This window comes from Lycorma delicatula, chromosome 4 (assembly GCF_047948215.1).
Source record: "Lycorma delicatula isolate Av1 chromosome 4, ASM4794821v1, whole genome shotgun sequence".
Classification (NCBI taxonomy): domain Eukaryota; kingdom Metazoa; phylum Arthropoda; class Insecta; order Hemiptera; family Fulgoridae; genus Lycorma; species Lycorma delicatula.
The window spans coordinates 152,389,023-152,406,186 of record NC_134458.1 but is presented as its reverse complement, the minus strand read 5'-3'; the positions used below and the strand labels follow the sequence as shown (position 1 = coordinate 152,406,186).

Genomic DNA, 17,164 nt, shown 5'->3' with positions numbered 1-17,164 from the left:
CAATCGAGCAACAAACAACAACGTAATGTATAACACTAATGTAGTATAAAAATAATAATAATAATAATAGTAATGAAAAAACCACATACAAATGTAGAGAGGCAAGTGGAAAAACGGTCTCCGTGAAAATCAACGGACATTCACCTTCCTTTCAAAATAATACATTCAACAGAGAGAAAAATTCTACTCTACTAAATACTATACGACCATATCTTTTTACATTATCAAAAATAATAAAATTTTGATAATTAGGCGACGGTCGAATCTAGTGATATTAAAAAAAATATCCCGCAAATAACATACTGTTTAAAATAAATAACATCACGAATGATACGCAGGCCAACAACCGGAATCTAATTTACTAAACTGATTACGGTATTGTACGAACACACAATTATACGGTAAAAACTTTACAAAAAACATGTCAGAAATAGCTTTTAATAAAATTCTATCCCGCTGAGTTGAAGCAGTGTATGTAACGCATATTACTGCACAACAGAAAGGAAGCAGTATACTAATTTGCTGCTTTAGGCTATCTGTACCATTCTACTATGGCTATGATGCGGCAATTGAAGCATTGAGAAGGTAAAGAATCACTAGTGAAGTTGCTTTCTCTTATAGTAATGATATTTACTATACAACCGCTCTAACGCAGTAATTATGTTCACTATGGTGAAATATGAAGGTGTTGCTGGACTGAATTACTAGCTTTTCAATACTAATATAATTTTTTTTTCTATTACGGTTCAAAGTTTTCTTCTTTCCTACCATTATCGAGTAATAACACCATCACTTTGTATACTTTATACAGCTACTCTATATAACCGTCTTAAAGAAATTTTAATTTCAATTTTTTTCGATTTTCATCAACATAGAAAACTACAATTGAAAGAAAAAAAAACATACAATTTATCGCCATAAAACTTGATTGTATCTTTACTACTATCGTAAGTTTTACAAAGTTCAAGACCACCGATGAGATGTATTATTCTAAGAGATAGGAGGGCGATGACTAAATCGTTCTCCTTCAAAAGCCTACAAAACAGAAGCAGTCTAAGAAACTTTCTAATGATAAAAGTAATATGCCTGCATGAAGAATCCTACTGCTAAATAATTTCACAAAAAATGGCACGATTGGAAAACTTTAGAAACCATATTACTATAAAATCAACATTTATTTTTACTTCTTCAAATAAAAATGATTGAATGTTTAAAAAAATATATAAATAATAAAACAAAATATATATTTAATATTTGAGGTTTTAGTTAATACATAGCTAAAATCTTCCTATCATAAAAATATATATAGAACAAAAATTAGGTAAATGTCAAGGTTAGATAAAAAACAATGTAATACAGTATGAGTACATATGTTGTATATATATGTATGTTACATCCTGTACAGGCCTACAACCAAGTATTAAATGCAAACTGTGTTGTCAAGTATGATAAATGTAGTAACTCTATCAACTGATAAAACCATTTTCTCTTATTATAAACGCCTATATTCCTATACAGTACAATATTAATACGTATCAATCTACTTATACTGAACACAAAAAGATAGCAGCAGTGTATGTTTTTTTTTACTAAACGAATGAGATTTGATTAATATATTATTTGAGTTGAATAAGAAATATTTTACAATAATTATTAACGCATAATAAAAACCAACAAAAATAGAAAGGGAGAGAAAAAAGTAAAAAAATGAGACGTAGAGTGAAAAGCGATATTACAATACACGCTAACAATAAACTACATGTACTGTACTGTACAGCACTATACGCAAAAAACTTTACATCTAGACAACATAAAAAAAAAAAATGATTACGTAACATATTCTAAGATTAAGCATAATACTACGTTGAGTATTAGGAAATACTAGAAGACAACTTCCTGCACTTGCTTAAAGTTTCATTATTCCGCTAAATATAAAATAAGGGGGCATAAAACTAACAAAAAACGGCACTGAAGAACCCAAGCCATATTAAAAAGACTGCAAAATGAAATATTGTTGTATACATACGATTTCAATCATTTATACGGACAAAAGCAAAACAGCTATCTTTATTTTAAAAATATTGAGCTGAAAACCTACTTCCAGTCGGTCTGGGCGTTCTAGTTGTCGGATCCGGCTGATTTTTATTTATTCTGTTCGGAATGACCACAGTTAAGTCATCAAATCCCAAACTTGAGTTTCCTCTGAGAATTCCTCGAATATCCTCGTTTACTGCTTAACTGAGGAACTTGCCGAAGTTGTTACTCACAGGAAAATGACTTTGAAGACCTGTCGATGCAAGACACATATCTGTAGGCCGGTCCAAACAGAATAAAAAAAAGAATCAACCCGAAACGTCCAGTAGAACGTCTGGAAGGACTGGAAATAGGTTTTGAGCACGCATTTTACCTGTGGTACGAAAAGAAAGAGAAACATAAGTAATTTGGGGGCGAGAAGTTTCATAAATAGAATAGGCTAATGGATTTTTTTTAAATATACGAGAGGTTATGTCTACAGTAAAGATTTAGCCACTGATTAACAGCATTTTTAAGTTCATCGTCACCCGCGAATTGCTTACCACTCAAAAATTCTTTCAATCTCGCAAAAAAATGGTAATCAGAAGGAGTTAAGTCTGGACTATATGGTGGGTGATAGTAAATTTCCAACCCAAATGTTCTCAGTAAATCACGTGTCGGACTCGCAACATGTGGACGTGCATTATCGTGCAGCAAGACGACGCCGTCGGTCAACCGCCCACGTCGCCGATTTTGAATGGCGCGCCGTAACTTACGTAGAATTTCGCAGTAGGCTCCTGTATTTATAGTCATTCCGCGTGGCATGAAGTCGATAAGTAGTATGCCAAACCGATCACAAAAGACTTTGGCCATCAGTTTACATCCAAATGGCTGTGGCTCGACCTTTGTCGGTCTAGTTGGCGATTGAGGATGACGCCATTCAATTGATTGCCATTTTTTCTCTGACGTGTAATACGAAATCCATGTTTCATCTACGGTAACAATCGAATTAAGGAACTCATCACCCTTTTCTGTGTAGCGCTTAAAGAATTCCAAAGCAGATCCCATTCGGATTTTTTTGTGACGTTCCGTTAAGACGTGCGGCACCCGAGTGCACATACCTTTCTGAAACCTAAATGGTCATGAACAATGCGATCGATAACAGCCCTTGAAACATCAGCAAAAAGAAGAGCCAAGTCGGAAATCGTTGAGCGACGATCTTTTCTGATTTCATCATCGACGCATTTCAACAAGTCCTCGGTGATTATCGAGGGCCTCCCCGAATGTTCCTTATCATGCACATTAATTCTGCTATTTCTAAACTTTCACACCATTTTCAGATGTTTCTTTCATTCATTACATTATCATCGTACACAGCAACCAACTGCCAATGAATTTCAGCCGGCTTAACGTTTTGATGGTTTAAAAAACGTATGACTCCAAGTATTTCACAGTCGGCGGCAACATCAACTTTCCTATTCATTTTATAACGTAATAAATCACATGTAATCAAAGATACTACAACGCGACAACTTACAGACAACAATGCAGTGTGTACATTACTTGCGTGACCACGAACGGCACAGATTCGACAACCTTAAGGAGAAAAATTTCCCAGCGGTCTTTACTTTGTAGATATCCCTCGTACATTATTTTCTAATAATAACGCTGCGGAGTAGCAAGGGACCACTAGTATAAATATAAAAGATTTTAATTTAAATCCAAATATCCATAATTCATATTAATTAAGCCACAACGTATGACAGAAAAATGCATTAATTATCATACTATACATATTTACAATAGAAGATGTAGTAAAAATAAACCTGACAAAATTTGAACAACTTTTCCGGCTTCACCCTTGAGGTAGATTTCTATTTCACATATCTCATTAGCTATTTAAATATTAATGATTTCATTATTTTTAATTAAAATCGACTTTTAGATAACGAATTTAATAAATGATCTTAGAAATTTATTTCTGCAGAAAGTTCCTGGAGGTTCTAGTGACATTAATTAGGCGGTAGAGGGCGCCGAATATAGGAATGTTTACCTCGTATAAAAAATAATAAACCGTTGAGCCATTTTCAAAGAATATATGTTGGACCAGTCCAAACACACTAATCAAAATACAAATCAACACACGTACATACATATTTCTATAGTGGTTTTTTACGATCTTTGAATTCAGGGGTCGTGAAACATCGACATAAAACCAACATCGAAATTTTAGACTTTTCTATATGCTTTCCCTTTAAAGCTATAATTGGTAAAGTAACTAAAGAAAATTTTAATGTACGCTATGAAAAAAAAAAAGATTAGTAGATATATTAAGTGTTATAACCAAATAATTGTGACTGATCTGACATGATATACCAAGCGAGTCCAAAACAAATACAACCACTCGCTTAAGAATAACAAGAACCCCATTTAAGGCTTATCAAGAAAAATGAGGATTGAAGTGGGTTTTTATTTCCCTTTTCCCCTAATTGAATGTACTCGTGAACCATAATTCTGTACATGAAAGAGACTGTATAATGTAAAACTTTTCTATCAACTACATTCCATGCTAAATGAAAATTGTAAGAAATACACATTTCATCAAATTCTGTGTAGGTATGTAAAGTAAATAGAGACTACCATATAATATATGCAAAAAACTTAAATCGATGAGTTTTAAAAATACGTAAATAAAAATATACATATTAGGAGCCACATCTTATACCCAAATTATGTGAGAATGCTATCTATCTACTGTCCATAGCATAAATATAACCGATGAGTTATTCTCAATGAAATTTAATTATCCTAACCTAACGTAAAAAAAGTCAAACTTAAATAAAACAACAAATAAAAATATGAATAAACAAACAGTAAAAGAGCTAATATAACAATTTTTAAAATTCTTACTAAATACAACAATAAGAATAATTATTATTATATTATTATCAATTAATACACAAATACTGTTTAAACTGTATAAACTTTCACAGATGTAAAGTAGATTATAAATGTACATAAAAAAAAAATTAAAAAAGTACTGTACTTTAATAATAAACTTTTAAATGGACATCAATAAATTTTGTTGAACATTAACTAGTTTTTTAACAAATCAAATACTGAGGTCATTAGCGAACATGTTGGAGGTGACTACAACTAAATTTGGACTGACATTTCTAGATCCAAGTCTGGAATCGACCTGGGACCTTCAATGTATCAGACAATTAGCAAATATGCTACCATCTGTACTAATGAGGCAGACATATATAAAAATACTATGTACTCTCCCTCACACACAGAGTCGCATGCACATGAGACTTAATTCACATAAAATATCCATTTATTCGGAAAACTATTTCATTACAAAATTATATACTATTTAGTAATAAACAAGAATCAGGTTGGCATTGTAAATTAGTTGTTTACAGACAGAAGCAACATGAAGTCGTGATAATACATTTTTTTTTTGGAGAATGAATTTGTTTTTGTTTCTTAATGAAATTTAATATATATAATTTTAATTTTAGATGACTACTTCTTGAAATGGGAAGAAAATTAACAGAATTCCGTTTAGTAAAATGTTCTATACTATAAAACAAATAATATGATAAATGGAAACTGTTGGTATACTCATTCACAAATAAATACAATGGAATTTAACACAAACCCATAATATATATGAGCTAAATTAAAATAACAACTTTTAATTAGCGTAAATGATTATAAAAATGATAATTTAAAATATCATATTCATTTTTAACACTAATAATAGATTTCACTCAATGAATTATCAGTACTTTCTTAATAAAACTTAAGGATTTTTTCCAAAATAAATAAAATCATATTAATGACATTTAAAACCTTTTCTTTATGACTTCAGAAGTTTTTCAACCGTTATTGAAAAATCCACTTGGCAGATCTTTGAATAGAAAAAAATCCAATAAATTTTCAGGTCCTAATCACAGAAACAGCAGCCAATAAGTAAGTTTATGGCTGTCCTAACATGAAAAAACGTAAGAAAATAACCTTTTAAGTGGAATAACAGATTGTATTAACATTTTCTGAAGTACATAGAACAAAATAACAGCAAAAATGCGCAAAGAAAATTTTTAAATAAAATTAAGCGATAAGGAAAATTTAAACCCAAAGAAAACACTAAGAGATAAAAAAATGGAGCAGGAATCGTGCCAATTTCTCTTTGAATCTTCTCGCAGCTAATGCTGTATGCTAATACACTGTGCCACCTTCTCATTCAAATCTTACCATCCACTAAAATCACCCATTGTGAATTCATCAAACAATTATGAATACAGAAACAGATAAAGATAACGAATAAGTAAGTGGGTTAGACTACAATATGACATCAGCAGTATTCTCTTCAAAATGACCAATCGATGTGGATGAACAGATGAAGAAGTTCAATCGAGTTCGGTGTCATCTCACTCCAAGAAAAAGAAAAGTTGCCCTACAATAGGTCCAAATGGAATCATTTAGAGTAGATTAAAAACATGTTCTGTCTGAATATGTGCTTTTTGAGAATGAATTAAGAATTAAAGTTTTAGAGAAAAATTTTATTTATGATCGATAACTATTGTTATCTTGACCAAAAGGCAAGTCTTTACAACTGAGGTATATCCACCATTCAATTTAAACTTAAAATACAGGGAGAGGGCTATAATGATGGCGACATCATACCCTACAATCTTCAATCAAAAGTATCCTTGCAAACAGATAGATAGTCTTCAGATCATTCTTAATGATATATATTTAACACTGACTAGAATAAATTTATACCTTTTATCTTTTGAATAAACGTTTTAAGATATATATATATATATTTATATTAACTTAGCAAAATCAATTCTTTTTTTTTATTGTATCTGTCCACATTCATCTCTGTACTAATTATATCTCATTGTCAGTTAATTTTTTTTTTTTTAAATTACAAATCAAACTCAAAACATAAAATAAAAATATGTAGTCAAAGATATAAAAAAAAAATATATTTTTATTAACTGAGGGAACCCTTGAAAGCACTATTAAATGAAAAACAATAAGTATAAGGTAAGAGGCATTGTTGAATTCTGTACTGTTGGTGGAAAATTGTGTTATACTTTTGTCTTGAATATATATATATATTAAAGACATATACATACTGAATTTTGGGTAACTTACTTCCTAAAACTTGAAATAAAGTAAAAAAAAAATTTTTTTTAATTTTTAAATATTCTGAAGGGGGCGGAATTAAACTCCAACTGAAACTTTAAACATAAAAGTAAATAAATCTTCTTCAAATAATTTTGAACATCTATTTTTATTAAATAGAAGTAATTCAAGATCACTTTAAAGGAAAACAAGAGAACTGGAAAATTAAAAAATATTTACCATATGTACTGTACATATTCTAATGTTTAATGGGTATCATTCTTGATAAAAAAAAGACAAAAATATTAAATACTTCTTAGAACACTCATTAATACCACTCATTCACACATCTGACAGCTTCCACACATTCTATAACACACATTATACACCAAAACAATTCATACAGATAAATTCTTCATTAATTCTCTTTCTGCTTGTTGTAATGTTAGGGTTATTTTGTCTCAGATCATTTAGCACTCTATGTAGGGGATAAACCGGACAACAGGATATTGTATAGAAAAGATGCCTCCTACAAAGATAACTATCAACCACAAATTTAAAAGAAAAATTGAATTTAATGATTATGGTTAAGTAAACATTATGTTAATATTGAGGATTATATCAAATTTCTGTATCTTCTATGTTACGTAGTAGTAAAACTTTCTAAAACTTAGAAAGAAGGCTGCGATCTGTCACATTAGTTTTAAATTGGGGAGCCACTGAAATGCCAAATAAATTCTCAAAATTTAATTAAAATTTATGTATGCAGTAAATAGCTAAATAAACCAAATGATATAATAAACCGTCCCATTACAGATTAAAATATCAAAAAATTAATCCAGTGAATGAAATTTCAAAATAATACCATCTATCAAGCAAATTATTTTTATTTTTGTAAAATTTAATGTTTGATTAATAACAAAAAAAAGGTTAATACTGCCCTAATGATTAAACAAAAAGCTTAATCAAAATTTACTAAAACTTTTAAATTTACTTGAAATACCAGAAGAGAAGTAACCAAAAGACAAAAATTTGACAAGAAACAGAAAAATCAATTATTAACTGATTTTAAAGATCTCTGCATAAAAAAAATTCAAAAAGGTAATATAATAAAAGCAGAAAATTTAATTACAAAATAAATTCACTTACAAGACAAAGATTAAAAAAAATACGAAAATGTAAAAGATTTCTATCTGAATTGAAAATAAAAAACAATAGAACAAAAATTAAAATGAATTAAAACTGAAATATTCTAACAGCTTTAATACTATTATTTTTATTTTTTATTTTTAATTTCAGCCACATCATTTATTATTTATAAAATAAATAAATTTTGCATGCCAATTTAAATTTGTGCTGCGACAGCTAAATAATGTATACAATTCAGACTGAACCATTACAAATCAGTTATTTAGAGGGCATATTGGGATAACCAGACAACCATGTATTAACCTGCTGTGTTTTAATCATTGATAAAGAACAATTTTATGGAGATTTTCACATGTTTTAAAATAATTGATTATAAATTTCTCCTTGCTGATTGTTTGCTTTCATAAAAAGGTTAGGATATTAAATAACTTGTTCTTCATGTATCTTGTCTGTTATCAGTTATTGGTAACCATTTAAGCATGTACAACAGTATAAATATGTAGTTGACCTGGAAAATCAGTTTTTTTTTAAATATTTCAACCATGAAATTCTCCAGTGAATTGGAGCTTAGTTTCCCGTGTTTTTCCCTTGAAGTATCAAGATGGAAACTGATATTTCTCTGGATATCTCATCACATATGCAAAGTACATTGACCTTTTAAGTACAACCTTCTTGTGAATCTTATTTCACCAACTAATCTTAAGTAATCGTCAATAGATGCACATCTTAGAGACCTCAATTCTCTTCAGAGATAAAGACAATTACCCCTTCAAAAATAGGAGACAAAAACCATTGTTTGACCGTAATATTAAAACATCCAATTGAATTAAACATTTTTTCAGCATTACAAAAGTTTTCTTAAATGATTTTATTTTTAGTGTTTCATTATTTTGAAGAGTAATTTAAAATAAGACCTAGGATGTAAAATAAGTTAAAAATAAAAAACTCAACACAATTATAAAAATTCTCTATTATAAAAAAATAAAATTTTAACTCAAAATTCCAGAGTAATAGTGTTATTTTAATAATTCAAAAATTGGATTAAATATTAAAAATAAGTAAGCAAAACAGATTAGTACTTATTTTACATGGTATATAAAGCTCACATAAGCAAGTTTCATGCTAACAAAAAAGAAGTTCTATTTACTTTAGTAAAAGTTGACCCATTAGAACAATATTTAAGATATATTTCAATTTTTAAAACAACATATAAACAATTATAAATAAAAAAGAAACAATATTTAACTATTTAAAATTTTTATGTACAGTATATAAGAAATTACAACCTTAGTCCCCGGGTATGTAAAATATAAAAATACTAACTTAACCCTCATGGTTACTCCGCTACTCAGAACAAAATATAATAAAGATTAAAAGATGTATTCACGTAATTTAAAACAACTAAACCTAATGCCTGGAAATAAATCTCCCAAACAAATTAATTTAAATTTTAAGCCAGAAAAAAAGTAAAAAAGGTTTCTGGGAGATGCTGGGTGAATGAATATTAAAGAATTCTAAATTTCAGGAGAAATGCAATAAAACCCCATTATTTTTATTCTTTACTTATCATCAATGTAGATAAACTGATGGTTAACATTGTTAACCTAAATTAAAATAAATCTAAGTATATTACTAACAAACTCGAATCATTCTCAATGAATTGAAATCAATATAACAATTTTTTGACAGAGCAATAAAAAGTTAATTATGGGTCATTTGATAACTGATTAAAGTCCAAAAATTTATCTTTTGCTATCACTTTGTAGTTATTCATAAAGAATACAAAGAAACCCAAGATCAGAAGAACAAAAACCCAATGACTCAGTTTCCCCAATAATGAAATTCTAGGAAATCTGTTCCTCAAGGAATGAGTCTGATCGATTGGATATGCGGTAAGTAGGAAAAGTTATAAATTTTAAATTTGTAAATTAAAAAATCAAATCCAGCTAAATTAAAAAAAATGTCATGTTTACATGGGGAATGTAAACAAACCAAATAAATAAGGAAGAACTAACTACCACTTATACTTTCTGTTATTTCTCCAGTTTACTTGAAATTTTAATACAAATTTATTCTCTATTTTTATTTTTTTATAATTAGGATCTCTCTGTTACCTATCAACATGATATAAAAATTTTTATAATGGTTAGATAAATCAATTTATTTAAAACATTTTTATGCTATTATTAAATTTCGATAAATTATATTATTTTAGATTAACATAAACAATTTTAAGTCTTTACATTTTCCCTTAAGCCATCATTTTTTCCAAGAGATAATACTACATCGATGTATTTCTCATTTTTTTATCAAATTCAAAATAATAATATTCTAAAGTTACCCAACACTACTGAATCTATAACCAATTTTAAGATTTTTGAATAAGATAATAGATGAAAAATTTGTTAAGAGTTACTCACCTAATTGAGTGATGGCCCAACAAATTTGAGATCACGTAAAATGCTTACATACCAAAAATAACTGACAGAAAAGCAATAATCAAACAAAAGTTACAGAAAAATGTATATTTCTCTAATTATCTTTAATTAATGTAAAAACCTATGTTATGTTATTAGAAAATTAAAAATATTTGCCATCTTTGTGTATTTTGAAAGATCTACTTTTAGAAAGTGATTGTTAATTTCTGTTGTGTAAAATTGTAAACTATATATAAATCTAAATTTACAGGAAAGAGTAAACCTGTTTAGTCAATTAGGGTAATATTTTAACAGTCTATGGCAACCAACATTTTCATCAGATATAATTTAATATTAAAAGATCCACTTCTAAGTGCTCTTTTTCTAGTAATGACTTGATGAACATCGGAATGATTTATTCTCTTTATTTGTTCCTAAAAGTTTATCAATGAAACCTTGTAAAAGGCAGAATAATCATTAAAGTGAAACATAATTCAACTGAATCTTTGAAAATCATATCAATATAATTATATTTAAGTTTACTTTTAAAATTTTGAATGTCCAAATTACTAGTACACAAGCAATCATTCAGGTCCAATAAATAATAGTTCCAAGAATATTCAGCTTGAAATTGATCAATATAAACAAGAAATGTGACATAACTACCCAGTTAATACGAAGTAAAAATTCAACATCAGAAAAATGAATAAATAAAAGTTAAAATAAACTATTCATAAATATATGCTTTCACATACAAAATTTAAATGGTCTAAACTATTGTACCAGATAAACACTAATCAATAAAAGTACTATAAGGTGACAAAAGTTAAATTAAGAATATATATTTGTAAGTTTACAAATAAATATAAACTTGTTGAATTACATCTTATAAAATAATAAGCAACAACAGATGAAAATTTAAAAGTACTAAAAAATAAAGAATAGAGCTGTGAAGATGTTTTACAAGAATCTAAAATTATAAGGCGGTTCAAATATCTATTGAAACTGTATTTTTTATGTATAAACATACAGTTGATAAATTTTTTGTTAAAATTGTAACAAAAGTGTTAAAATTATTATTATTATGCCTAGAATTCCCCAAATCAAGACTTTTTACTAAATTGTTGTTTTGTGTTTCTGCATAAGATCAGTAAAATTATATATTATAGTACAATAAACTAAGAATGTACATTTAAAAAAAAATTAGATAATAAATTTAACAGTATGTTTTTTTCTTGACAACTGTTCTCATCACAATATAATACAGCTATCATGAAAGTTCCATAAATGGGAAATAAAAATAAAACTTGTTATAATTATTGTTTCAGAATAGATTCTAAGTAAAAATTGACCTATGTAAAATTATCCATAACCGAACTTCATTCAATCACCACTGCAATATAATTTAAATATTTTTAAATTCAGAAATATGATTCATTGTAATTAATTTAAAAAAAAATAACTATAAGGGAAAATTAATTTTATTTAAGACTTATAACTCTTCAATAACCTGTAACTGTTTCTGATGTCTCAAAAATATACTGGTTTAAATGTAAATAACTAACAGTTAAATATTTGTAGGTTAAACAAATAACAACTAAATCAACAAAATTGTTTTGTGAATTTTTTTTAAATAAGTATGTAAATAAATAAGACAACTAAAACAATTACATTCTTGCAATAACTAAAAATATTAATGTATTACAATAGAAGTGTTCAATAGTTTTTTTTTTACTATAAGACTTATTGTTAGTGTTGTTTCACTCATACGTTCAACGAAAACAATAACATTAAAAACAAAACAATAACAGTTTGCAAGAACTCATCAAACATGTTTTTCAGCAATGATAATTATTTTACAACAACAAAAAATGTGATTAAATGATCAATGAAATAGTTTAAAATAAGAATAAAATGAATTAAAAAAACATTCTAAGCAACAAAACGAATACTCGGATAAACGTAAACAGACAACCTGAAAAACCTAACCTCATCTACAAATGACGTCTATCTGAAAATCGACATAAGTCATACTGGTGATATCTATTTAAAATTCGGTGAATGGCATTTTAACAAGGAATAAGAAGTTAACCTAGGTACCGTAACACAATTTGACTAAATATAGTTATAAGTATACTTCATAAACTAAAGTTCAGAGAGCTGTTTTCAAACAAAAAAAACTACATGTTAATGAGTACATAACGCATAATCAATTATTTTATGTTCAACTACAAGATCTAACCGTAATTTCAAGAGGATCTCAACGTAACTTACAGAACTTTGTGGAGAATTTCCAATGCTAGGAGATCTCTGTACAGTAACCAAGGCCATCGCCTGTTCGTTTGAATATTCACTTCACTTAACACGCCAGATATAAACGCATATCATTATAAATATCACTTTAAGAAAAACTTACACGACTTAACACAAAACACTGACGACTTATAATTATTACTGTCGGTTAACAATAGACATAATACACAACACATACCACCATGTTCGAAACTGGCAATGCAACCACTATTACAGAATGAAATATACCCGCCACTACTTTTACAATAACGGATTGCAATTTGTAGGAGTTTTAAAAGTTCACGAATAGTAAATAAGTCAATGAATGAGTTAACCGTTTAAGGAAATGTTATCGTTTACCAAAATGTTCTTTAATTAATTTTAGTTTAATATCATTGCAACGTATAAGTAAAACGTTATCAGCTATTAGCCTTATTATATTTTATATTAACAGTTAACATTAATAAACTGTATAGTTTATACATAGGTTATATATGGGAACTAACCTATTTCTATGCACAACGTATTCTTCAATCAAAATGCAGTGACTGTTGCAATGCGATCGTTGGAAAAATTATAATTATTTTATTTTCCACAGCTATTTTATAGGTCGATTGTTAAATTAAATAATTTTTATTCGGCACTTTATACTATAAATTTAATAATTTTGAATCGAAAATAGTCCAAAGATTTACGAGATGAAAATTTTGAATACTGAACTTTTCACATAATTTTGCAATGCTTTAAATTTTAACCAACAAAACTACATACTAAAATCATATGTTTAGTATTGTAAACATAATATAAAAGAAGCACATTGCTTAAGCATGATGTTAAATGATCATGTGTAAGAAATATTTTTTAATTTATTTAAAAATAAATCATGCAATTCCATTATATGGGCGTTAGAGTACGTTATTTATAATAAAGTTATATAAAATATAAAAAGAATAGCTTTATTTTACGTAGATTCGAACGCTGGAACTCGAGATGTCGAGCGCCAGTATTCAAATCCTTTGGAACAAAAAGTCATTCATACTTTCCTTTAGAATTATCGCTGATGAGGTCGCAGAAAGATAGAATTTAATAAATTTTTGATATTAAACAGTTTAACATGAATAAAATATGTATGAAGTAACCAGTGCTGTGACCCTTTTTTAACGTTATTAATGTTATTCAGCAGCAATGTAAGTTAAAGAACTGTCTCAGTTCTTAGATATATTTAATTGATGAATACGTATTTATGATATAAATACCCCAATATTAGTACATAGTAGTGAAGCCATAACGATTAGGTAAATAAATTCCAGTTCTAAACTGATTAAAACAAATTGAATCATAATCTAACATCTTCATTATCAATTTTAGTCTGAGGTCAAGCAGACAATAAGACCAGGGTCTGTTAGATAATAAGAGCCTCAAACTAGTATGAAAAACTAAAAAAAATTATGAATTATTTTCCCTGGTGTAAATGTAACAAAATGAGCAGGTAAACTAGAAAATATATTTAAAAATTATGCTGGGAATAGGTCACAGTAGTAAATATAGATGACAATAGGCAGGCTGGTATCATTAAGGACTCCTTCCCAGGCAACATAAGTAGTACAATTCTGGAGCACTAAAATCTCAGTTTTTCTAACTCTTCTGGTTAACTATAAGAGTAAAAATTTAAAGACCAATTCTAAAATATTGTTTTCTTCAGCATAGTTTTTTGTCAGTTTAATTTTTTAACATTTATTTTATTTAAAATTGTTTAGTTTTATGTAAAATGTCTAAATATTTTTAATTCAAAAAAATTTGATTAAAGTTCCATGCCAAAAAATGAAAAGTTACTTCTTAACAAAAATAAAAAAAAATGTTATGCAGAGAATGAATGTGACTCTCCAGAATATGGAAAATCATATTATTATTTTTACCTTTTTTTTGTCTTCAGTCATGACTGGTCTGATGCAGCTCTCCAAGATTCCCTATCTAGTGCTAGTCGTTTTATTTCGGTATACCCCCTACATCCTACATCCCTAACAATTTGTTTTACATATTCCAATCATGGCCTGCCTATACAATTTTTTCCTTCTACCTGTCCCTCCAATATTAAAGCGACTATTCCAGGATGCCTTAATATGTGGCCTATAAGTTCTGTCTCTTCTTTTAGCTATATTTTTCCAAATGCTTCTTTCTTCATCTATTTCCTGCAACACCAATTCATTTGTCACTTTATCCACCCATCTTATTTTTAACATTCTCCTATAGCACCACATTTCAAAAGCTTCTAATCTTTTCTTCTCAGATACTCCAATTGTCCAAGTTGCACTTCATATAAAGCAACTCTCCAAACATATACTTTCAAAAATCTTTTCCTGACATTTAAATTAATTTTTGTTGTAAACAAATTATATTTCTGACTGAAGGCTTGTTTCGCCTGTGCTATTCGGCATTTTATATAGCTCCTGCTTCCTCCATCTTTAGTAATTCTACTTCCCAAATAACAAAATTCTTCTACCTCCATAATCTTTTCTCCTCCTATTTTCACATTCAGTGGTCCATCTTTGTTATTTCTACTACATTTCATTACTTTCGTTTTGTTCTTGTTTATTTTCATGCGGTAGTTCTTGCGTAGGACTTCATCCATGCCATTCATTGTTTCTTCTAAATCCTTTTTACTCTCAGCTAGAATTACTATATCATCAGCAAATCGTATCATCTTTATCTTTTCACCTTGTACTGTTACCCCGAATCTAAATTGTTCTTTAACATCATTAACTGCTAGTTCCATGTACAGATTAAAAAGTAACGGGGATAGGGAACATTCTTGTCGGACTCCCTTTCTTATTATGGCTTCTTTCTTCTGTTCTTCAATTATTACTGTTGCTGTTTGGTTCCTGTAAATGTTATTTTTACCTAAGTTTTCTAATTAATTTTCTTGATCTTTTAATAAACTTCAAAATACTTTGAAGTGTGAACTGTATAAGTTTTATATGATAATATCAGATTATAATCGTTATATTAAAATAATCCATGACTAAACAATGATAATAGCAAGAAGATGAAAAACATCTTTTACTTAATGAAAAAATTTATGAAAGTACTATTTCATATGCACCTACCTGTACAACTTCATATACAAAATAAAAAAAAATCTTCAAAATCACCTTATTTGATAAAGATTGATGTTTAAGGTTCTTAAAAACCCTACACAGGTCAAACTGAAGTTTATTCAAAATATCATTACATGGCATCTTTGGGCTTCATTTAAATCATCAGTAAAACTTGAAGTACTTATACAAAAAAAAAAAAAAATCTGATGTGGACACTACATGTATGCCTATTAAATTACATACACATTTTTTTTTTAATGAAAAGTACATAAATTTTATTTCATTAACAGGTTTTGATATTTTTCATAATTTTTTTTTATTGTTATTATTGAATTATTTTTTATTGTAAATTTTTTTTACAATCAGAGTTAATAATTATTAATAAATCAATATATTTAAATTAAAAGAAAAGGAGATGAAGTCTGATGTCTGATTTGAACTGATTTGCCTTACCCTTGTAAGATTCAAATATTTCATTAATTAAAATTTCATTTGGCTATAACTCTGGAACAATCTTTTGTAATTTTTTGGACACTTTTGGTTCAGTTGATTGCAATAAAAAGGAGAGGTGCACAATTAGACGTTACAACAGTCCTAAATTCAAAATTTCATCTTATAGTTAATTATTTTTAAGTTAACGAGAGATACATACGTACAAATGTCATACCAAAAGTAGTCAAAATGGATTCAGGGATGGTCAAAATGAATACTTCCGTTGAAATCTGAAAACCAAAATTTTTTGCTATCAAAATACTTCCTTTACTTCATACAAGGAAGTAAACATTATAAGGGTAAAATTGAGGAACTACTCCTTTCATTAAAATCAAAAAATTTACTAAAGTTTAAATTTAATTAATTAAAAACATTAAAATTACAATAAAGTATTTGTGTTTTTAATCAGCTGATTGTGTAATCACATGCTTTCTAATTGTTCACTTATTGTTATTTTCACAGTTCTAAGGCGTAATAGTACATCAAATCTTGTACATTGTATTATGAACATTATATTTTAACTAGATGACTCCATGTCTTGATTCACATAACCTTGTTTCT

General features: G+C 28.1%; 1 protein-coding gene across 4 annotated transcripts in view; it reads right to left on the bottom strand.

Moving 5' to 3' along the window:
* The window catches only part of ssh (Protein phosphatase Slingshot), a 504,868-nt gene extending 491,435 nt beyond the window's left edge, over positions 1–13,433 (bottom strand). For 2 of the 4 annotated variants that reach the window (XM_075364385.1, XM_075364384.1), the window contains exon 1: positions 12,999–13,433. Coding sequence is in view for 2 of the 4 variants with exons in the window: in XM_075364384.1 (XP_075220499.1) it covers positions 12,999–13,055 (57 nt within the window). In the remaining 2 variants the exon portion in view is untranslated. The remainder of the gene's footprint in view (positions 1–12,998) is intronic. The other 2 variants (XM_075364390.1, XM_075364387.1) reach the window with 1 other exon arrangement.
* Positions 13,434–17,164: the final 3,731 nt, after the last annotated feature.